At 30.2% G+C, this 26,078-nt stretch overlaps 1 protein-coding gene across 1 annotated transcript; it reads left to right on the plus strand.

The window, feature by feature from the left end:
• The first annotated feature begins 4,491 nt into the window (after positions 1–4,491).
• Positions 4,492–6,042, plus strand: LOC130954797 (dof zinc finger protein DOF3.1-like). Its single transcript, XM_057881561.1, has one exon. It carries the CDS (start codon positions 4,991–4,993, stop codon positions 5,876–5,878), a length of 888 nt encoding a protein of 295 aa, XP_057737544.1. The 5' UTR covers positions 4,492–4,990; the 3' UTR covers positions 5,879–6,042.
• Positions 6,043–26,078: the final 20,036 nt, after the last annotated feature.

Below are 26,078 nucleotides of genomic sequence, written 5' to 3' on the forward strand. Positions count from 1 at the left end.
GCTGATTTTAGTACATGAAAAACCTATGCATGTTAATTAGCAGGTGACAACTCAGCTGAAGTCTATTTCACATGAAGTTGATATATGAGAGTCGTTAGATGAAAATTTAGTCAAATCATCTAACGGCTTTCAGGTATCAACTTCACGTGAAGTCGACTGCACCTGAGTTTTCACCTAATTAGTATTATGTGCATGTTTATTTGACCAAGATTCTTACAACTAGCTTAGAGTTACGTCTTATGAAAAAATAGAACTTAGTATTGCATCTGGCATAATAAGTTGAAACCATATGGTTGGTTTTGCAAATTTCATTAGCACCTTTAACATTTCCTGGATTACACGGCAGGAACTGGGGGCTAAATGGTTCTCGACTTTTTGGTTTTTGTTTCTCGTTTCCTCGCAAAATGTCGGAATTTATTAAAAACAAATTTCAAATTATTCTACACAGGATAAATCAAGTACGTTTTCGTTATTTCATTCTTGAACGAAATTTGTTCATTTAGAACTGTATATAGGGGTGAAGACAACTTGTCTCCACTTTCAGTCTACGTAGTTGAATTATCATATTCTTGTCTTATCAAATGCAAGGCTTTTATTGGTTTCGGCTTTTGAGAATTTGTGGTTATTTCGCGGATCACCATTCCTTATCACTTGATGCACAAAATGTTGAATATCTCAAGGTCAGAAACCCACTATTCAAGGCTTAATGTCATAATGTTCTCGATATGTATAATTTGGGTCTAGCCACACATATTTGATAGCATTATTTGCCCCATTGTGTGTGGTACCTATGAATTGGAACATTCGCAAATTGCCGTTATGTTATCTTCCAGAAACATCGATCGTTATGCTACAAATGCATGCACTGTCTCCTATTTCTATTCACTTATAATATCAATTCGATATAGTATTTGATTCTCTAAAAAATTACCCGAAATTTTGAATTTCGAAAATGACAGCAATCAAGTAACACTTAATTTTAATACCACAGCTGAAAAAAAATAGAAAAATACAAGATTGATATACGTATTTCCTTGATCATTATTACTTGAGAAGTTGAGATCAAGTACAGATCCTCACATATATATGTCATTGTTAGCGCGTAACTTTCATTGGTTTGTACTTGGTGTCTCATCATTACATCACTTTCATGATCTAATAAAAAACACATCACAAATAAATAATTAATTAGCATATATGCTTGTCTACATTCAACAGGGAATTTATAAAGTTGCGTCCACATTCCGTTAATTTAATTATTTATTTTTAACAACCATCTATAGCATGATCTTTCACATCATTAAAATAAATAAATAAATAAATAAAATTTTAAAAAAATCTTTCATAAGTTAATAGCAAAATACCACGTGGTAGCATAACACTTGCGAAAGCAAAGAATAGTGTTATAGAAATGAAACTTCATCACACCGCATTAGTAGTCAACAGCAACCGATAATACGTAAGCATTAAGCTACAAATTTTCACCAAATAAAAATAATAGGAACAGTAATATAAAGTATTGGGGAAATGGCAAATTAAGTCACTTAACCTTAGCCAATAAGATAAGCAAAAGAATATAAAAATTAACATCGCAATCTATGTTACAACCTGAAAGCATCAATGGCTCAAATGGGTCCATCAACATCAAGTGGCCCAAAAGCCCGTGATGCTGCTCAGCACGTGTCGTAAACCTTAGTGATAGCAAATACAACGATTGATTCGAGTGTCTAATGTTTGATTATGAAAACCAAATTGAAACCACGTGGTTGATGGCTCCACATGTTACACCAAGAGCCACCAAAGCATGGGCTTCAGAATATATTATTTTGATCCTCATCAATAATTTTTATAAGCTAGGGCTATATTATTATTTTAACGTTAGCTCCCATAATTAAGAACACTTGTTTAATTTGAGTCATAAATATAAAAGAATTTTATTAATTAACTAAATTTTTTAAAATATTTATGATATAAAAGATTTTAGCATAAGTAGTTTTAAAATACTAAAAATATATTAAAAATTAATTATTTATATATAAGTACATATATTATTTTAACATGCATCTATAATAATATTGTAGTAATAACATAAGTGGCATCTTAGATGTACACTTCCAAGTTAGATTTAATTAATTGGAAGTGTCGTTTTCATACTTGTCCGACAAACATTCTTTGTTTTGTCCTCTTTGGATTATTTTGTAGCATTTCATCAAACGAGACCCTTTACCTAACCAACCGACCAAATTGATTTCCATGCTCATTATTAACCTTTTAAAAATCGTCAAGTTCAATTTATTACTCCTAATTGAGATATCTCACCCCAAATCGTGGCTTAATTATATATGTGCATGTGGCTTTTGTGGTCCTTAATTACTCCTAACAATAATAATTAATAATAATCTTGTGTCTGCTACCTAGTTGGAGAAATAATTGCGCTGTGATTATTTCTTTCTGTTTCCCTAATTTGTAATGTAAAAAAGGGAAAAATTTTGATGCAGTCGACTTAATGTAAAATTGATAATTGAGAACCATTAAATGATTTGACTGATTTAACTAAATTTTCATCTAATGACTCTTAACTATTAATTTCACGTGAAATCGACTGCATCTGAGTTTCACCTGTAAAAAAACATTACTTCATCAAATAGTGAAAAAACGAACCTCCAAGTTAAATAATGAATGTGAGAAAAGTTCAAAAATGAACCTTAACTTGTTATATTTACACAAGAGACCTACCTCTTTAAAATAAGGTAAAAACTCAGCTTAAGTCGACTTCACGTGAAGTTGATAACTGAAAGTCGTTAGATAATTTAATTGATTTGATTAAATTTTTATCTAACGACTTTTAGCTATCAACTTCACGTGAAGTCGACTACATCTGAGTTTTCACCTTAAAATAATTGTGGGCATTATATATAAAGGATAAACATAACATGCATGATGCTTGAATAATCAACATACACACATAGTCCATAGACATGAGAGCTACACGTGCATGCAAGATATATATACCCAACTTGCAACATGTAATCACATGACTATGGTCCATAAATCACCACTACATTATGCATCCATTTCTTTCCTAATATGTCCCACAAGAAACCATGTGTTGCCAACTGTTTTTAACCCTACTAAGAATCTTAGGACCCACTATTACCACTCCCTTTCCTCAATCCATTTTAGAAGAACAATTTTTAGCCCATGGACCGTAGTGTACTTTCTTCTCTCTTTTGCCAATTTTGTATTTGTATTGGTGGCAAAGTCCACTACATAAATTATGAAAAGGGTAACCAATAATGATAGTTGCACAATCATATAGTGTGTGTAGTGTACTAGTGTGTGATAGTGTGTATGACCAAAAACATCAAAATACAAAATAATATTTACATCGTTAATAATATATAAAATGAGTTGATAAAAATAAAATATATTTGTGTGGTTGGTTTATCGTTTAATTTTAATATATATCATTTTGATATTATAAAATAGAAATTAAATTAAAAAAAAGAAAATCTTAGAATAATAATTAAATTGTCTTAAGATGATTAGTCATTAATATAATTATAAAAATACTATTTGTACATTAAAATTAACTAATAAAATAAGCTATAATGTATTTATGAATAAATATACGTATTGTTTAACTCATTTTTAACATATATATTCTAACATGTATTTTATATTAATGATTGATTTTGGAGGTTGATTTTAATGTACATGTAACATGATTAATATAATTATTTAGGTTGTCTATTGACTATTGAGTGCGACTATTTTTTAAATTAGGGTAAAGTATACTTTTGTCCTTGAAGTTTGACAAAAATTTTAAAAATATTCCTAAGTTTTATTTTGTTTTAATTTTGTCCTAAAAATTTTCGATTTGCATCAAATATACCTTTAACGGCTAAATTTTCAAAAAAATTAAGACCAATCTAACAATAATGCATGAAAAATTATACTTGATTTACTTGTATTAAGGGTTGTTCTTATGAAATTGTTGTTAAATTGATTTTAAATTTTTTGAAAAATTAGCCATCCAAAATATATTTGATACAAATTAAAAATTTTTGGGACAAAATTAAAAAAATAAAACTTAAAAATATTTTTAAAACGTTTATCAAACTTCAAAAACAAAAAATATACTTTACTACGGAATATAATGCTGAAGTACTAAACTGCCGTTTAAAGTATAAATTAAAAGTGAGAGGTATACTCAATGGTGTGTGTAAACATATAATAGAAGATTGAGTGGGAAAAAAAATACAAGAAAAATAAGGATGAATCTGTATCATATTGTTAAATAATTATAGCATATATAGCAGCATCATGCACGTCTACGTTGTTCCTTTTACAGCCAAAACATACACAGAAGAGAGCACTATCAATGGCCTAAAACATTCCACGTGGCAAGCACCCACCTTCACCCTTATGGGTTAAGTATCTCTCTGTTTTCCCACTTTAATTCTACAACATATAACTATGTGGAGAGAAACCAAATTAGCCTAGCTTCTTAACAAACCCTGCATAAAAACTTGATAATAACCTTCTCTCCACTCTCATATAACTTGTGATCAATCTCTTCTTAATCTCTTTATTTAATTCTTTCTTCTGATATTGTTGTTGTAGTTATGTTAATTATTATTTTTGCTCCTTTTTAGAGATACAAGATAAGATCATAAATTAAATAGGCATTAGATAAGTGAAAGAAAAGACATGCTCATCACTTCTTATTCTCTTCTTAGGCCTCTCCTTCAATCAAACCACTCTAACTTATTGTCACCAAGTTCCATTCACTTTCACACTCTTTGGACTGTAATCAGCAACTTGTTCTTCTTGATATCATTCACATTCATGTATTTTCTACCACCTCAATCTAAGGGCTAATAATTAAGAATTCAGATTTAGTAAAGTTCCTCTCTTCTGATATACATAATAATAAACTCACTTGTTTTTGCTGATAGTGCTTTTTCTTTCTTTTGAGATTATTATTATGGGTTTGAGTTCTAAGCAGGTTTCAAGTACAGAACTTGATTGGAACAAGGCCTTGTTGCAATCATCACAAAACTTGGAGCTACCATCAAAGATTACTACTATGAAGAAACAACAACAGCAGCAACAACAAATTCAGCAGCAGCAACCAATATTAGAGCCTTTGAGGTGTCCAAGATGTGATTCAACAAACACAAAGTTTTGTTACTACAACAATTACAACAAGTCTCAGCCTCGCCATTTCTGTAGAGCTTGCAAGAGGCACTGGACTAAAGGTGGAACTCTCCGCAATGTTCCTGTTGGAGGTGGAAGAAAGAATAAGAGACCAACCAAGAAATCAACAACCACTACTTCTATTAGCACCACCACCACTACCACTGTTACCACCTTAAATGGTGGTGGTGGAAAAATGGAAGTTCAACCTCAGAGTAATCGTCCTCTTCCTCCTCCTCCTCCTGCTACTCTTTACCAATCTATGATTCGTCCACCACCCTTGCTACCACAACAGAATAATAATAATAATCTATCAGAAGTTAAGGACTTTGGTGGTAGTGGAATGTTTCTGAGTTCATCATCATCAGCTTTGAATCTTCCTCAGAGTCAAAGTCTAATCTTTCCCTTCTCAACAACATCAAGTTCTAGTTTTGATGCAAACCCATGTTCAGTTTCAGCTTCCAATATTTATAGCTATGGTGGAGAAGAGTTTAAGACAATGGAGGAGACAACCATCAATGGTACTAACACACACCTATGGGAGATTCCATTACCTGCTACAACAACAAGTGTTGCTATGGAAATGCCTTCAAATTATTGGGGTTGGGAGGACCTTGATCCTTTGGTCTCAACTGATCTAAATGTTCCTTGGGATGATTCTGATATCAAACCTTGAGAGCAAGAAATTAGAGGAAAAAAGAAGACAGAGAAAAAAAATTGAAGTGACACAGTTATATATATGTCCATATATAGATTAATAATTAGTTTTTTTTTAATTATTGGGGGTGTTTTTGTGTTTTAATAGAGATTAGTAAGTGTTCTTGTTTTTTTTCAGAAGGAGCATGTTATCTGATCTTTCTTCACCTGTAATTCTCACAAAAGAAGCAGTAATCTGAAGCTGTCTTGTTTTAGTTTTCAGCTTCAGCTTCAAGCAAAAGGGGTCCCATTAACTGCAATCATCCACTGTGTTTCTTTCTTTATCTTTTCCTCTAATTTGTAATAAAATGGTATATGATGTATGCAAGTAATCTAGCATTATTATCAACTTTTTCTAATTAAGGTTTTTGAGGCCTATTTAGTAAAATCAGTAAAACTATTCAAATTATTCTAAAATTTATCTTCTTTGTATTTTTAGTGAATGAAATTTACAAAATGACTTATATATTAAAACAAAAATATTTCTTTTATCTTTATAGATACTTTTGTTTCATAAACATTTCCATATTTCTATGATGAGAGAGTGATCATAGAGAGTTTTTAGTGGTATTATGATTGTTGAAATGGGGTCTACTCCAGCAAAACTGAACTGACATAGAGAATGTGATGGAAGATTCTTGAGGATATGTTTGTATGAGTTTGTTGGAGCAATGATATAATATGGATTTGATAGCCACACAATTTAATCACAACCACTTATTTAGAATCATTCCTCTGGTGCTGGCCCAGGAAGAATTCTGGTTGTAAAGTAGTTTGTTAATATTCTCATCATCATCATATATATTCTGTTACTATGGATTTTTCATCTGTGGGCTTCTAGTTCACATGGTGCTTTCATTTCTGTTCTAGTTTAATATAACAGTGTAATGCCATATTCACCCACATTGGAGATCCCTTTAATACATTGGAGATGTTATTATCAGGGTCATTGAAATGTAATTGGATAGATCTAACTCTTCTTGAATCACAACTAGAACCGTCAAACAAGCTAGCTCGGTTCATTCAGATCCGACCCGTTAAATTTGTGGGTTAAATGGATTGGATCGTTCAAGTTCGTTTTATTCACAGACCATCATTTTTTAGTTTGGACCGTTTATGGTCAGTTTGATGGGTTAAAAGGGTCAACCCGTTTATCTTTTTATTTTATTTTTTGAAAAATATTTTGACAAAAAAGATCACTTTTAAGTCAAAAACTTTTTAAATTTTTTTTTTATTTGATGGATCGAATTTTCGAGTTAGGTCAGAAGAAATATAGACTAAAAGTACTACTTTGTTTTTGAAAAAATATAAAAAAAAAAGACCGCCCGTTTAACCCGCGAACTAGCCCATTTAATCCGTCATTTTTTTTGGGTTAATCGAGTTCAGTCCGTTTAGCCCGAAATTTAAACGAGTTTAATTTTAAAAATAAAATTCGTCCATTTAAACAGGTAAAAGAAAGGGGTGTCACCAAAAAAAAAAAGGTAAACGAACTAACTCGATGGATTTAACCCATTTTTACGGCCCAATCACAACCAATGAGATTAACATATAATTGGTGGGACTTGCATATCTAATTTACCATAAGAGTACAACTAAAACAGAAAGACACTTCAGTATACAAGTATCTTGTATTAACAATAATAAATTAAAAATTATTTTAAGTTTATTTAAGAGAAGTGCTAAGAAATCAGTAAGTTTTGTGATTTGTAATTATTAATTAATTATTATTGATATTTTTAATGGTGTGAAATTTCATTCAATAATATGGAATTACTCACTTTTCTTTTACTGGTTAAATGTTGGCCAAATTTTAATAAAAGTGTTGCCTCTTAAACTTTCTCTTTTTTTAATTTAAGTAAGTGACATTATAGTTAAATTAATTATATTAAATATATACTAAAAATTAATTACCAAATCAATTATTTATATAAAATATACGTTAAAATATAAAAAATATATTAAAAATAAATTAAATAGATACTATATATATTTAATTATTTATACATAAATATATAATTACTAATTTTTTATGTATATATTATATTTTTAAAGTTAAATAAAGCTAACACCTAGAAAGATATTTTTCTGCTTTGTGCATGTGAGGACTCAAAACCTATTCTATATATTCTTGCGGTATCGAGGTTAATTAACTAGTGTTTATTAGTAATAATAAAAGATAACATTTTTTGGGGCGAACTTTTTCGTTACTATAAATATGTTGTTCACAGGAAAATTTATAAAAAGAAAAAATCGATGTGTACAGTAAAATTAACTATCAAATTCAGCCATTAATATAAAAAGACATATTATTGTAAAGGTTTTGTAACAATTTCTTAAATTGCGGTTAAAAATTTGTGTTATGTCACTAACAATTTTTTATGTGATAACCAATTTTTTTTTGTCAACAATTGTGATTGCAGGTATAGTCCACCATTGCATATAATTTTAATCAATTATATTATATATATACTAAAATCAATTATCAGTATAAAATCTATATATATATATATATATATATATATATATATATATATATTAGTGACTAATTTTAATGAATGATTTTAGTATATAAATACCATTTTTAAATTTTAAGGCTGCGTTTGTTTTCGAGAACAGGACAGGATAAGACACTAAGAATAGGACAAGACAAGACACTGATAAATAGAGACATAAAATTTTGTATTCTTGTATTCTGTTTGACGATAAACTAGAACAAATTATGAAAATTCAATTTATTCTCATTTTTTTTTCATTCAGAAATTTTGAAATTAAAAATATAATAATAAAAAAATATAATTATAAAAAATTAACAAGAATAATAAAACAAAAATAAAAAATAAGTTGTGTTCCTTATTAGTATTTTTGTATCTTTTCTATCAGGATGACCACAAAATATACTAATTCAGTATCTTTAGGCACATTGTTTTTGTCTATATTTTTTCTATCAAACACGATTTTGTATCTCTATATCTTTGTCTTAGTGTCCTTTAAACGAACACAGCCTAATTGCTTGCATAATCAGTCTTTACCAGCAATTTCATTGGCTGAAATAAATGGTCATTGCCTGCGGCTTTATTATTATTAAGATTTAGTGTGTTAGTTTCTTTGCCTCTTATGTTATATCTTTTGAGATTGTGGTAGCGAAGTTGTTCTTGAACCTATTATATATTATAGTAGAAGCAGCATATTATTCGGAGATCTTTCTCGTTATTTTCTATAACTTGTTTAGGAATATTCCAAGCAATATAAATAGCCTTAATATATATACTACTTGTTTGTTTGTTTATTGAATTGATTCAATGCGCAACAATTTCACTATCAACTACTATAAACAAGCTAAGTCAACTTAATTAACGACAACTCATATTTGTTTTTTTGCTAAAATAAAGTGCAATGATAATGAATTTTGCTTGGTCGAAAAATGAGAGTGTACAAAGTAGTAATTTCATTTTTAGAGGCAACTTATGCTGCTTCTTCATTCTTTTCCCATTAGCTAATGAGGCGCACTTAGTCTTAGAAATTGAAATATGCATCAATCAAAGGCACATTCATCGAATCATATATGGTAGCTAGCTTATAAAAATTTACATAAAATATAAGTTTTTAATATATTTAATATGTATTTATTAAAGTAAAAATTTGCAATACTTCTAGCGATAATTTTAATATATACTTTTAGAATAGATATTAATATTATCAATAATTAATTTTTTTTAGAAAAAAATATATAATTTAAATTTTTAATATTTCATTTTCTATGTATTTATTAAAGTAAATAAAATTCAAAAACTTTTGTTACTAATATACGCTTAATAAACACAAATTAATAACCCTACAGGGAAAGTGTTTCTTCATGAATTTTTTTTTCAAACAAAAAAAAAATTGTGTTCCAAACTTCCATCTTTCTCATGAAACTTGAGCATGAAACAAGGGTTAATTAAGGCCCAAAGGAAAGTCTGAAATGGATAGAGGCCCAACAAAGCAACAAAACTGTAGTACTTATTAAAAATTCCTTTATGTCCAAAAACAAAAAAATTTCTCAATTAATGTCCAAGTTTTTTGGTCAACAAAAATCCGTTTTTTGGTTTCGTGATAAAACAATGGTGTGGATAATTGAGGTTAAGAGTCTTTCTTCGGGGAATTGTGTAGAAGATTGAAGAGTCTCTTCGATTCAATTCTCAAATTATGGCGTTGACAAATTAAGTTGAAGAGTCCCTTTCTTATTGTGTCAAGAAATTGATAAAAAATAAAGTGTTTTTTATACTCAATTTCAATCTATTTTTTTGTTTTTATTCAATTTTAATATATTTTTTTTTATTCAGTTTGAATATTTGTCTTCTTGTTATTTTTAATTTCTTTATCATAAAAACAGAACTTCACAATTGTTTGCTGGTGGTGCTTTTCAACTACCATCATGAGCAAAAAAAAAAACCCTAATGTCGTATTATTTTACTTTTCTGTTAAACATAGAAGAATTCAAAGTATATTATTAAAGACCATTTATACATCATCAAAATGAATCGATTTGGTAGTTAATTTATTAATCTGGTTAAATAAAAGTTGAAGTTTAAAATAAGACCATCTGTACATTTTAAATTTAAGCTTTCAAACTAAGAGACTTAAATTTAGTAGCATAATTTATTCTCGTCTAAGATTAGTTAACCTAATAGATATTCTGATAGCAGGGTTGGTTTATTTATTTTATCTCAAAATATAAATTATCTCTATTCAATTTTGTGTGAACAAATTAATTATAGTAGTATATAATAATAATATTTATTTGTTTTCACTAAATTATTGAATTTGACCTCACAATAATTTTTTATTCAATTTTTGGTATTTCATAGTCAATTTAAAAATTTTATATTAGATATCGTTAGAATGAACAATTCTCCATTTAAATGAAATTTGTGTTTTTTTTTTAGAAATCGATTCGAAAAAGTATTATTTATCTTTTTTATATTAGTTTTAATTTTTTTCTATAACAACTGTATTAATTGAAAGAACTTTTTTAACAATGAATATCAATAAAAATTAGGTTCTAATTGTATGAGAAATAAATTTTTAAATAAGTATTTACTGATATATATATATATATATATATATATATATATATATATATATATATATATATCCAAGTCTTTTTATAAACTAAGTCTAATCAAGTTAAATAATAAAATTGGAAATAATTCTAGTCATATCATAACTGATTTTATTTTGTTATCTTAGACTAACTTAATTTGGTTATACTTAGTTAACAAAAAAATTTGAATATGTAGTATTATTTTATATAAAAAGAGAGATATTTCGATTATATTGTTAAGAAAAAAATTATTCAATTTTTTAAAAATATGAAACATAAATAATAAAATTCTAAATTATATGTTATCATTTAAATTACTATTTTAATATTTTAATTTATAAATTATATATTTCAAAGACTAATCATATATGTTATATGTAAATAGAAAATAATCACATGTATACATATTGAAATAAAAAATACATATTAAAAATAAATTAAATAATACATATATTTATAAACAAATATATAATGATTAATAAATAATTTGATAACTGCTTTTTATATACACATAGTATTTTTATTATAAAAATTATTATTATATTATATATTTATTTTTTTACTGTCAAAATTTTTTGGATCCGTCACGGTTATATATACTATTACTAGTAAATTAATAGGCATTATCCGTTATTTTATTAATTAAACGTAATATTAATTAATATGTTGTTTTTTAATAAAAACGCTCGATTTCAGATTTTAGGAATAATTCATTATCTATTATGATATTTTTTAAAAACATTTTACGTGCATCAAAAGTAAATTATTCTTTTATTTCAAATAGCTCTTGGAAAAAAGGAAAGCCCCTTAAATAAGTATGTGATCGATGGTATTGATTTTTAATTGATATTGAACGGTGAACTTACAGAAACACAATAAATATTCGTTTCAGACGCATGGAAAAAATTTTCTTGATTATTATGATGCATTATTAACGAATGATATATTATTAATTTTATAATTAAAATATGTTATATATTTTTTTATTATAATTAAAATTACTTTTTAATTAAAGAATTATTTTTTTTATTTTTTTATTCATTTATTTTTTTTATATATTATTATTTATAATTAATTATAAATTTAACAATTAAAAATATATAATATAATATTTTTATTATAAATAAATTAAAATTAAAATATTAAAATATTAAAATAATATAATTATATTATATATATTACTAATTTAACAATAAAAATATGTCACTATATGTTAGTTTTTTATCATCATTTTATCATTGCTTAATGAGCCAATTTTAGTATGATTTGTATTTTAAATTACTTAAGTTGTCAGCTTAGTTATTTTAATATGAAAATTTAGTATAGTTGTCATCATATAAAATTAATAGTTAAAAATTATTAAATAATTTGACATATTTTAACTCATTTATAATCTAACAATTTTTTATTAATAATCTCATAAAAATAATTACATGTAAGTCTCTAATATTATAAATTTTTATCTTTGCTATGTTTTTAAAGGTGAAATTAGAAATCTGATTTTAATATTATAAACTTTAAAATTTATTATTTTGTAAAAGTGAAATTAGAAGATCTAATTTCAATTTAAAAATATTTTAAATTTCTTTAATTTTTAAAAACTTCAAAAAGACCGAAACACCAATTTTTGCGTCCATGTTGTTATGATACACAAAGTGATGGATAATTGACACATTCTTATCATTCACACATCGCTGCATAACATGTAAAAGAGAATAATTGCAAACTTTTTAACGATAAAAACGAGAGTTTAAGCAGTTTTTTTTTTTTAGACTACGCCCAAGAACCCAAATCCGACACCCAAAACCAGTGGCGGAGAGCCAGGTATAAGAAGAGGGGGGCAACGGCCCCCCCTAATTTTAATTTTTTACATGTAAATTATATGTAAATTTTAGTTTAGCCCCCCCTTAAAATTTTATTTTAGTCTTATTTTATTGTGTAAATATTTTTTGTCCCCCTCTAATATTTCATCTAGCTCCGCCCCTGCCCAAAACTATCCGACCCAGTTCCTAAAATGATATTGCCTCAGTCACGAGCTCCCTGGCCGCCGTTGCTGTGAATGAGACTAAGGGATGTATACGGTTCGGTCCGGTCTAAAGATTTGGTTTGGACTCGAAATGTTTTTGGAGATCTTAAACTGGTTCAGAAATGGCCTGAGACTGATCCGAAAAAAAGTCACTTGAGAGAATAATTCAACCGGGAGGAGTGCTAGGGGGTAGCAGAAATTGTGATATCGGACCTGCTACACATACAAGCAAAAAGGCCTTACAAATTTTACAATTTTTCAGCCCACACATCATTCACACGCGCACTCATTTCAGTTTGAATGGAGCGTAAATTACACGCACCCCACTCAAATGGTTTCTCTTTGCAAATAGCGCTCCTTAATGGCGCACTCTTCCACTTCTCTAACCAGTTCGAAGAAAACACAAACCGTCCATTTTCGAGCAACATTCCAAACTGCAGAGATAGCACTCGTCGCGAAGATCAGAACTCTCCATCAACACAACATAGAACTCTCGATCAACAATCTCCAGAAAAAATGAAGTTATAATACTCAAGGTACGTTACGTTACTACTTTACTCATATTCTATATTTTCCAGATTTCGAAAACGAAGAACTAGGTTTTACTGTTCTTCTACATTCTTCTAGGTTTTACTGTTCTTCTACGTTCTTCTAGGTTTTATAGTTTTTAATGTTCTATTTGTTCTAGGTTTTAGTGTTATTCTTGGTTCTAGGTTATACTGTTCTTCTTAGTTGTTCTAGGTGTTACTGTTCTTGTTGTTCTAGTTCTTCTGGTAACTGATTTTTGGAAGTATATTGCTTAATTTGGTGGGTGTATATGGAGTATTTTGTTGGGTGTATATTTCTGAACTGATATACTGTAATATAGTAATCACTTGCAACTGTTCTAATATTTGCTTGTCCATGGGTGCATATTGCTTGACCTTGTAATGTTGCTTGACCTTGTATATTAATGCATGTTTGAGTAATATCTGACTGATATCTATGGGTGTATCTGACTCATATCTATGGGTGTATCTGAATCATATGTATGGGTGTATCTTACTGATATCTATGGGTGTATCTGACTCATATCTATGGGTGTATTTTTCATTTCAGAAACAATGGCAGGCAGAAACTAAGCTGGAAAAAATGTAAGAACAAATATGTCTTAGACGAAATCAGTTTTATATAATAGAAATATATCTGACTATAATTTTGCTTTGCTTTGTTTACAGCAAACCAAGGACCTTAAGTTTGCAACACATTTGTTAAGTGAGAAATTCAGAAACATGAGTGAGGAGAAGAAAACAATAGTTAGGGATTTGGGATTTGGCGGCCTGATGCATATTCCGCCGCTGAAGGTGCATCACCAAATATTAAGGGAGTTGGCTAACTCCTTCAAATTAGGGAAAAACAGACCGAAAACTGGCTACAGTTCATTTAAAATAAGACCAAAAACAATAGGGGCTGCGCTTGGCATCAACGCATCAGGTAACTCGCTAAAAATTATAGTTGTATATAAGTCATATTCAGTTGTATTTCAATTGATGCTTGGGTGTATTTGAACTGATTATCATACTATGTTGTTTTCCTTTTTGTAGGAGATACATTTCATCAGAAAGTCAATTATAAAAAATTTTCTGAAGATGACAAACAAATTTTTAGAAGATTCCAGGGTAAGACCCCAAAAAATCTGACAGATGAGATGATGGCTATTGCCGTTGATAATGAACAGGATCGCCTCATGTTCAAGAGGATTTTCATCCTCTATATACAGATGGCGTTTCTGTTACCAACGACAATAAACAAAATCTCACATGCGCACCTGGTCCCAATTTTCGAGATGGACACAATAACAGAGTGGAACTGGGAAGGACATGTTTTGAGTTTTATCATCAAGGGCATAACGAATTATAAGGTGAAAAAGAAAAAGGCAATTGATGGCTGTCTTTTTGCCCTGATGATAATTTATTTTCATCTTTCAAAAAATAAAGACAAGAAGAGGGAAGAAAAACCTCCAGAACTCTAGATTGCCAACTGGACTAAGGAACAGTTGGTCGAAAGAATGAGGGCAGAAATGAAGGACCATATGGTAAGTGAACAAAATATCTTGGGTGTATTTTATTTACCTAAATGCTGCTAACTACAGTTTCTAATGTTTCAGGGGATTGTAAAGATGGGTGAAGCAAAGGAAAAAATGAAAGAAATAAAGAAAAAAGAAAAAAAAAGGAAGAAACCAAAAAAACAAAAAAAGAAGGCAAGTTCAACATCATCATCTGAGACTGAAACAACTGAAAGTCACCATTCTACCTCTGAGTCTAAGACTGAAGAAGACTCAGAGGATTCAATAAGAAAACAACCCACCCGAAAATCCAAAAAGTAAGTAACATTCTTGGGTGTATTTTGTTTCTCCATTTGGGTGTATTTTATTTCTCCATTTGCGTGTATTTTATTTATCAAGTTGGGTGTATTTTGTGCATTCCTTTGGGTGTATCTTGTGCATTCATTTGGGTGTATTTTACCCCTTTTAGAATGTTTTTAAATAATGATTGTTCGCCTTCCAGAATGGAGTCCAAAAAAAGAAAGAAGATTAAGGAGGATTCTGATTGAGAATCTGAATCAACTGATGAGTAATGTTCTGAAATTATTACTCCTTTCCTTTGGGTTTATTATCAAGATTTCATGTATTAACAGAGTGTCTCTTATTAACTTATAGAAGCGAAGAATCATCACCAGTAGAGAAACAAAAAACAAAGAAAAAAACTCAGAGAACACAAAAAAAGTAAGCACTTCTTTGGGTACTATTTTGTGATCAAATTAATTTTTTATTTATGATTCATACTTGTTTTTTCTCCCCCAGGACACAATCCAAAAAGAAAAAGGTCGTTGTTGAGGATTCATCTCCTGAACAAGCTCAATCATATCATGGGTACAGTACTTTGTAAGCTATATTACTGTTTATCATCAAAATTATATTCGTCAACACATTCTTTTATGCATGTACTGTCAGATCTAAAATTGGAAATGAAGATTTAGATGAATTGTTAAGAGAATTTAGGAAAAAGCAAAACAATGAAAAATCTGCTGCAGAGGGGTATGTCTTGTTGGGGTGTTTTCTTTGCTAATAATTGTTTCTTGTTTCGCAGTGAGAAGCAAGCTGACCTGCGATCGACGGAAGGTCACTATGTCTCATCTGAAACGTAAGAAGCTTTATTTGATAAAATCTTGTTATCATGATTTAACAGTATGGTATTTTTTGTGAATAACATGTACTCTATTATTTTTAAAATATCGGACGTAAACTTGGGAAGTGATAATCCTTCCTCTCAAGGACACACAGAACAAAGTAGCGTAAACAAATCGATAGAGAGCGTGTAATTTCTCTTTCAAATAATTGTTGCTTTTATTCTTTTATTCTAAAAGTCTTTTATTGTTTTATTCGAGAAAAAAAAGGCAGGAAAAAAAGCAAAAACTGCAAGTATGTAAGTTCTCAAAAAACAAACTTGTCTTTCTTTTGAATTGTTCGGGTGTATTTTTGACTTTGTTAGGGTGTATTTTAGGTTGAGTCCGGTTGAAGAGTCAGTCAGTGAGGCGGCTGAAGAGAATATGATGGTTATGAGGGAAGAGACACCGTCCGAAGTGCTTGCGATGTGAGTTTTTCAAAAATATTTCAATCTTATAACCTTTTTATTTTCAAAGGCATTGTTAACCTTTTGTTTTTCTTTTTGTTTAGAGTTCCGATTCAAGTTTGTCTACCACTGTCCCAAACAACCCTACACCTGAGACAAAAAATGAACCAACCCCTCTGCTACAAATTGAAGGAACTACAAAAAGGTAAGAAATAGTGTTGGGTGTATATTTGGTTACAGTTTGGGTGTATATTGCCCCTGTTGGGGTCTATATCTTCACGATTGATCCATGACTAATTTTTTTAAATCATGATTAATTTTATGTACCGTGCAGTACTCCTGAACCCCTCAACAACTTGAAGAAAGCACACCCATGCTTCTTCCAGCTCCATCTAAAATGTAAGTTGATCAGAGTAAAACCAGTGTTTGGTTATCATCCATATATTCTTATTCTTATAATACGTTATACATGATTACGCAGTAATTCAGCCCCAGAAGACGCTGCTGCGCTGATGATGATGGCACGGACAGCGTCGTATGTTCCTAGAACAGATCCGATGCCATCATTCAGCCTTGACTTGACTGATTCAAGCCAAGAAGAAATAACAACGCAGGAAGGAACGTCAACGCAAGATGGAGGCAGGGCAAAAACACCAGAAACACCAAAACTGCTAGAACAATTAGGGGATCTGGTACAAAAAATTGCAAGTGGTGGGGTGTCAACAAAAGAAAAAAGTCCGCAGACTCCAAAGGAGAGTGGGGCAGAGAGTTTTGAGAAGTTTGAAACTCCGGCAAGGACGAATGAAAATAGTTCTGACATGAAAGAGAAATGCTACCTCTGGGCTATACAAGTGAAGACCGATGCAGATGGGCGAAGTAATGAGTTTGACAATGTCTGTAGACTCCAAGCCCAAGATATATACACCTTGTCAAAAGTCCACCTTGCATCACTCGCACCTGAAACGCATATAAAGCTGAGGTAATATTACAATAACATTAATGTTTTCATCACCAAAATTAACTGCAATGCTGATTGATGTAAAATTGATTTCGGCATCTTTTTCTAGATTGTCTCTACCATGTGCTTCATCCTAAACCAACAAAAGATTCTAAGGTTTCAAGAAGAAGTATACTGTCTCCCCCCTGATATTGTGGTAAGAGGTGCTTCAACGAAATTTGGGTGTACTTATTGCATTCTTTGGGGTGTATTTTCGTCTTATATTGGGTGTATTTAATGTGATATTTTGGGTGTATTTTCTGTGTTCAATTGGGTGTTAGTCGTTTATTCAATTGGGTGTATTTTATGTATTCATTTGGTGGTTCATAATTTTTGCAGAACATGGCCATTGTAAATCATCCAAAAGGGGTATTCTTAAACGCTAAAACTAATAGGTCATTCAAGGTGGAAGACTACCCAATGTTTATACCCTTCTTGGACCTTAAAAAATTAGCATCACATCGTTATGTAAGTTTTCATTTCAAAAATTTCTTATTACCATTTTTTACTTATGTGCCAAATAAATTAAAACAGTATTCAATCTGAACATATTTCAGATTTTTGCACCTGTTTGCCATTCAGACCATTGGTGGTTATGGTTGGCTGATGCAAGAAAGCGAAAAAAATTTATATAGTCGACCCATATCACACGAAATCTCCGTCCGATGAGAGAACTGCCCTGAATACATTCATTGTAAGTTGGTTCTGTGTTCTGTATTTCACTAGTTGTGTGTATTACTGTTCAATATAAGGTGTAACTTTGTGCTCCTTTGGGTGTATCACTTTATTGAAATTATTCATGTATTACTGATTTGTTTTGTGTTTTAAAGGATATGTAATTTCACGAATTAAAGTATATGCTGGGGGCACCTTTGAAGACAAAAGGACAAGGACAAGAAAATTGAACCACCATACTTTAACATCTCGAGCCAAAAGACAAGGTATAAATCTTTCACTCTGAAAATTAAACTTTCCTATATGTAATTTGTAATTTATTTTCTTTATTTTCAGCTATGACTGTGCTATCTACGTAATGAAGTGTCTTGAGATACTTAATCCAGCAAACATTAATAGGCGAAAGTATGAGTGGGAGAATTGGAGCCAGGTAAATGTGTTTAAAAGTAAATAACTCTGTATTAGATTTCTCAATTAACATGGTTGATTAAACAGAATATTCTTTTTAACTGTAGGACGAGGTGGACCACTTTAGAGTGGAATATGCTTCTAGGATTCTATTCCATGACATGAATCTAGACAAAGCTGAAGCCATTAGAGAAAGTAATGCAATAAGACTGTCCAAACCATCCTCGTTTTTATTGAGTCTATATTGTCAGATAGATTCTAAGGATATTGACACTGATTAATGTAAATGTTATATAGTCCTGTAACAAATTGAACACATGCTGTAAAAATTTTCCAATTATAGTCTAGTGTATTATAAAATTTCTTTCAATATTTAAAATCTCTTTGCTATATTCAAAATGTATGAATTACAGGTACTATAATATGAAGGAAAACATCAAACCAAATATACACACATTACCTGCCATTTTTTACACCCAAAGAAAGTTGAATATACACCCAAAAATCTATCCTCCTGATGCTTTATCCCTAAAATCCTGAACACGAAACACTTAAAACCTAAACCCTAACCCCTACCCCGTAAACCCTAAAACCCTAAACCCTAATACCTAAAACCCTTAAACCATTGTAAAAAAAACAAACAGTATTTTATAACATAAAAACAAGATTCTAAAGTATATATATATCTATATATATGTAAAATGTGAAATACAAGAAAATTCAGAAATACACCCAAAAGAACACTGCTTTTACACCCATATTTTGTAACTATACACCCAAAGAGTTATCCACTGCTGCTGGTACCCTAAACTGATAATTCATAACACGTCTTTGATATTGGCTGGAATTTGAATGCACCGCTGATGCAGCATCAAAGAGGTTTAACTGAATATAACAAACTCACATATTAGCTAAACTATTAACGAGAAAAATAAACTCAATCACCACATATTTAAAGAACATCACTTTTACCTCGTTTAAACCTTTTGTTTTCTTCTTTTTTGTGGCATTTGCAATCTGTTTCTCCAACTTTGAACCTAGCCTATTTTTTGGACGTCCTCTTGTTCGAATCCTTGGAGGGCTTTGAAGCTCGTTAACGGATTCCAAATTGGCGTCTTCGTGAGATAAAAAATATGTTCCCTTCCTTTTGGCTTTCAATGATTCCATCTCAACCATGACGTTATCGTACGCACGGTACAGAATTGTAGTCAGCTCCTCCGATTCTGATGCAAATTCGCAAATATTTTGCGAACGAAAAATCAATTGGTCAAACCTTTTGCTTCTTGGCTCCAACAGTGGCTCGTCATGGCTGCTCTTGATGTGTGTGTGTAGCCTCTTTACCTTTTTGCTCCATTGTTCCAGTATATATCTAGGTGACACTTGGCTTACTTGTTCAAAGCTTAACACGCTTAGTGCGTGACGGCACAGTATCCCTTTTGACTCGAATAATAAGCATTGGCATTTTACCTCGGCTACTACTGAGTCATAAGTAACCACAAACTTGTTGAATATTAAGCTGGAAACTTGTTCTCCAACTTCGTATACTGAATAGCCTAGATCGGAATTTGTTAATCTAGTTATGCAATTCTCCTTTCCTCTGAATTGTGCTTGGACTTTCCTAAACTTTTGATGAGTGTACACATCTTGAAATTGAGCTTCAATGGAGGATTTGGTTGCACACGGTATGACCGTATGAAAATCTGCAGCATATGATTCTCTCTCTGCTTGCTCCCTGCTTTCGAGGCAATTATCGTATTGTTTGACAAATTGAATAAGCGAGCTGTTCCGGGTAATAAATTTGTTAAAAAATGAATGCATGCTCTCACTCCTTTGCGTGCTTCTCATCCCTGCTCAGAATTGATGATCCAAATAGATTGGAACCTATATATGACGGTCTTCATAGAGATCTGTAGAATACATCCAAACACAGACTATAAATACACCCGAAGAAAATTAAATTTACACCTCTGCTGCAGATTTTAAACAAACATTACCTGAAAGCCACTTGTTGTCCACAAGACCAAAATTCAGCAGAAATTCATTCTAATTCCTATCAAATGAGTCTTTACTATGAGAGTTCCAAACAACTTCGCTCATTTCTTGTTCAATTTCTGCATGTCCCTTGTACTCATTTAATTTGCTTGGAATCTTCTTCATGATGTGCCAAATACACCAACAGTAAATTATTGTTGGCATACAGGCCTCTAAAACCCTTTTCATTGATGCGCATTGATCGGTGAGAAACCCTTTCGGAGCATTTCCTCCCATGCAACGAAGCCAACATTGAAATAACCATTTGAATGATTCAATTTCTTCGTTTTTCATTAAAGAGCATCCAAGAAGTGTTGACTGACTATGGTGATTCACCCCGACAAAAGAACCACAAACCAAATTATACCTGAAACAAATTACCATAGTGTAGAATGGAAAATCATTACGTACACCCAACAAATGCTTTGTATACACCCGAAAAATACCTAATATACACCTCTGCGGCAGATTCATAAAACACATTAATTTAGAATCATAAAAAGGGACAGTTTATTACCTGTTTGTATTGTATGTGGTGTCAAATGAAATAACATCTCCGAAATACTCAAAGGCAGCTCTACTTCTTGCATCGGCCCAAAAATTCAGCTTAATCGATTGATCCTTCTCGAGTTCAAGCTCAAAAAAGAAATTCTAATTCTTCTCTTTCATTCGTAACAAATATTTTCCGAATTCCTTTGCATCTTCTTGTTCAGAAACATAACGCACTTCTCTCATAATGTAATTCCTCACATCCTTTCAATAAAATTTAACTCGCGATGACCACCGGCAGCTGCAACAAATGATTGGTAAGTTTTGCTTGGTCTAATACCAACCTCCTCGTTATTCTCTATTGTACGACGAATGGACATGCTTAGTTCCATGTGTTGTTTGAGCATCTCTGCTTTACTTGGACAGCAAGGGTGTGAATGATCCAGCACAACCTTTGAAATGATCCAAGCACCAACATCCTTCAATGTGTGTATATAAATTCTTGCAGGACAGTTTAAACCGGCTGTCGAATTCGTCTTCTCGGTCGGAGATATTTTAGATTTCCATTTTCCCTCTCTGCTACATGTAATCAATTGATTCTTAATCTTGTTTCTCTTCCTATTTATGCTCCGAACTCTTGTAGAAAACCCTGCAGCCTTGGCGTAGTTCCTATAAAATTTTCCAGCATCTTCAAGGGTGGTAAAGGTCATTCCAACGTTGGAAACAAACTGGTCATCAGCAACAGAGAGAGGCTGTAGAATTACACCCAATCAGGTCTAATCTAATACACCCGAACGACAATAACTCAACTAAAATAACAAAAAATCATAAACTGTAAATACACCCATGCTCCCCCAAAAAATACACCCAAAAAATTCTGATCTACACCCGAGCGTCTGCTATAAATTGCAGATAATTAATAAAAACTAATACATTAAATTCAATCCATAGATTTATGTTCACACGTTAGTTTCACAGTCAATGTTCACGAATTATTCAGCTACACCATGTCAAAAACAAAAAATACACCCAATCAGGTCTAATCTAATACACTCGAACGACAACAACTCAACTAAAATAACAAAAAAGCCATAAACTGTAAATACACCCATGCTTCTCCAAAAAATACACCCAAAAAAAATCTGATCTACACCCGAGCGTCTGCTATAAATTGCATATAATTAATCAAAACTGATACATTAAATTCAATCCACAGATTTATGTTCACACGTTAGTTTCATAGTCAATATTCATGAATTATTCAGCTACACAATGCTAGACAAATAACTGCAACAAAATTCAGAGTAAATCGTATGTAAATCAAACCTCAGCAACTACGTCAGATTCAAATTCATAATCCACTTTGCCCTGATTCAACTGATAATCTGAGGTTGAATCATCCATTATCTTCAAAACAAGTTCAAACTTTGATTTCAAAAACCAGAAAATCAAAAAGAAAACGAAACTGGAGTTACAGAGAGAGGAACTAACGTCAATGGCAAAGAACAAACCAGTGAGAAAAGAGGGAAAAAGAACGATCGAAAAAACAGGGGGAGAAGCGCGAAAAGAAGAACGAAGAAATTTGAAAAGAAGGAGAACGAAGAAGGAAACAAATCTTTTAAATTTGGAAGTTATATATAGCGCGTGTAACGGACGTAGCACTTGGAGCGAATTCTGGGGGGTTAGGGGTAAATTAACTTGTAATGCTTACAAGCCCTAATCGCATGTATGCAGAACTTTTTTGTTTGTTAAATTGCATTAGTTCAGTTTTCATAATACCAGTGGCATTAGTTAGCATCAGTTCATTTATGCATCAAGTTAACATTAGTTTATTTGTGCATCATTCATGTATTAAGTTAGCATTAGTGCATTTGTATATTATATTAGAACTAGTATTTTTATCCATAATACCATTACGAGAAAAAAAATTTTTAAATTATAGTTTACTTTGTTCTAACAATATAAATTATGCATGGCACTAAAGATTTATAAAATCAAACTACTTTTACAAAAAAGTCATAAGTTAACAAAAGTCTCTGGCTAAGAAGACCAAGATATCTGCAGATAAAAAATTAAATAATAAGATTTTTAGTTATTATTTTTATATAAAAAAGTATAATTTTTATTAATAATTAATTTTAACATTCGTTATCTAAAATTTAAAATAATTTAATGTGTATACTTTTATATTTAAAATATTTTAATTGTAAAAAAATATCGGAGGACATATTTTGATTTGTCAAATTACTAATATAAAATATAATTATATATAGAGTAAAAATAGTAGAGAGAAATAGAAAAATGGAGAGAGGTAGATGAGAGAATTTAGGAAAGGAGTTTATTAATTTTGAAAAAAAAAATTTCTCTCAATTTTAATAAGAGTGTCATGTGACACATTTGATTATTAAATTAGATAGTAATATATGATACATAATATAGGTATATTTCAATTAGATAGTAATATATGATACATATAGAAGTATAGTGAACTAAATTTTCAATGACCTATTTGTCCTTCGAACTTTATTTGCAAAATAACGTCAAGGACTTATTTGTCCTTCGAACTTTATTCCCCTTCCAACGTGGTACCATAACGGACACCTCGACACCGTTTCAGCCACATCAGCCAGTTCCATTTGGCGTATGAGAGACAAATAGACAGAAAGACTAAATTATCATCCGTTTGTTAAAGTCAAAGACTTTTTTATATTTAAATTTTGTTAAGAATGTATTTGTTAAAAATTTAAAAAGTCAGGATCTATTTGTCTTTTTCCCTAATTTTAGTACACCATTCCACGTCCCAAACAAAAATGTTGATATAAATGGCAGTATAGAACTATATATAGAAGGAATAATACAACTTTCATCAGATTGTATCACCTCTGCGATTTTGAAAAAATGATTCTGAAATTATTTTTTCATTTATTTACTATATATTCAACAATATTATGCTATGGCCTTTGACTTATACAAAATACTTATAAATGACTGATTACATACAAAAGATGACTAAAATATACATTTCACCTTACACCAATACCTAGCTGGTCATGAACACAGTTCATACTTCATAGGTAGTAAAACAAAATCTAAATTTTGGATCCTGAATTTTTTAGCAAAACAGCCACTTCAATTAGCCATTATACGGTGCTACGGGGTATTGGTTATACCACCTCAATTTTTTAATTGCTGACTTATATCTGAAATTGGGCCAAAGACATGTTTATAGTCCAAAATTTAATTTAGATGTCTAAATTATTACAATTAGAATTTCAATAATCAAATTGATACACAGCACAAATTTTAGAAATTACTTTAGAGATTTTCCTAAATTCTTCAGCAGTTGCTATTGCATCTTTAGCAGCAACTGTTTTCACTGCAGCCAAAGATCCACCCAAAGCTCCACGCTCCTCCTCTTCTTCCACGACAGCCTAAACTCTCTCAAGAAACTTGTCATCCTCCTCAAGAAGAAATGGACTGCATAATTTGTAAAGAACTAAGGTCGCATCAAGTATGAAAGAAACTGAATGTTACATTATATATAGGGTAAAACACATGCATAAACTAAATACAGAATAATATTACGTGAAAATCAAATAACGTTACTACATGTATGTTTTCGTTCATAATTTTATATAAATTGAATTCATTGAATTTAAATTAGTCATTATAATACTAAATCGAATGATACAATTTCCTCTATGCAGATAGAATTAGGTAACTGCAATTAGATTCGATTTACTTGATTGGCACCTGCAATCCATGTAAATAGATATTTATCAATTCGATTTACTCTTGGATTTTGCTTTTTTTTTTTTAATATTTTTAATACTTTTGAATTTTTATTATTATAAATTTTTAGTATTTTGTATACTCCTTGTATTAGAGATTTTTTATATTCTTGTACTATTAGTGCTCATTTTTTAATAAAAATATTATATATACATTAAAAATTAAATATTAAATTATTCGATTATACAATTATATATAAATATTGTTTAACTTGTTTTAAAGTCTAAATTATACTTCTAACTTAATTTTTTTATTTTGAGTACTTTTATAAATGACACTATTTCTACTTATTATCACTCCTTTTTATAAAGTAAAAAAATTATAAATCTAAAATTGATATAAAATAAAAATATTATATATATATATATACATATTTATAACAATATTGGATAAAATATATTATATATAATTTTTTTTACTGTAATTCTATTATGAGCCAACAAGCTCCGATACTAAATACTAAAAAAATATAATAATTTATAGTGTTTGTTTGGGCATTATTAGTTTGATAAAAAAATCTTTTTTCAATGAAAAAAAAATCTTTTTTATTTTTTAGCGTGTTTGGTAAATTTCGAGTAGTAAAAGTAAAAGTACGAGAAAAATCAAAAAAATATCTTTTTTGAGAAGTTGTAATTTACATTTTTTTAAAAGATATTTTTTCCTTAAAAAAATATTTTTCATGTAATAAATAAACAAAAAGTAATTTTATATTGTTATATCCAAATATAATTGATAGATAAAAAGATCTTTTTGTATGAGATACCCAAACATGAAATTACTTTTATTTTTCCATAAGATCTTTTAAAAAAAAAACTCGAAAAAAGATCTTTTTTCTTAGAAACTCACCCAAACAAGCCATAATACAGAACACATTTGAGAGGAATACTTTTTTTTCTTTTTTTAATAGTTTAAATTCACCTAGGAATCAACTAGTGAAACAAATATAGAAAAAAAACACAGCACAAAATACATCAATGACTGAGCAAAGAAAGCATAAAAAAACAGACTCATGCAAAGAAACAACACCTAATAACATCACACCTATAAGCACAAATCAATGACTGAGCA

Source organism: Arachis stenosperma, chromosome 10, assembly GCF_014773155.1.
Source record: "Arachis stenosperma cultivar V10309 chromosome 10, arast.V10309.gnm1.PFL2, whole genome shotgun sequence".
Classification (NCBI taxonomy): Eukaryota; Viridiplantae; Streptophyta; class Magnoliopsida; order Fabales; family Fabaceae; genus Arachis; species Arachis stenosperma.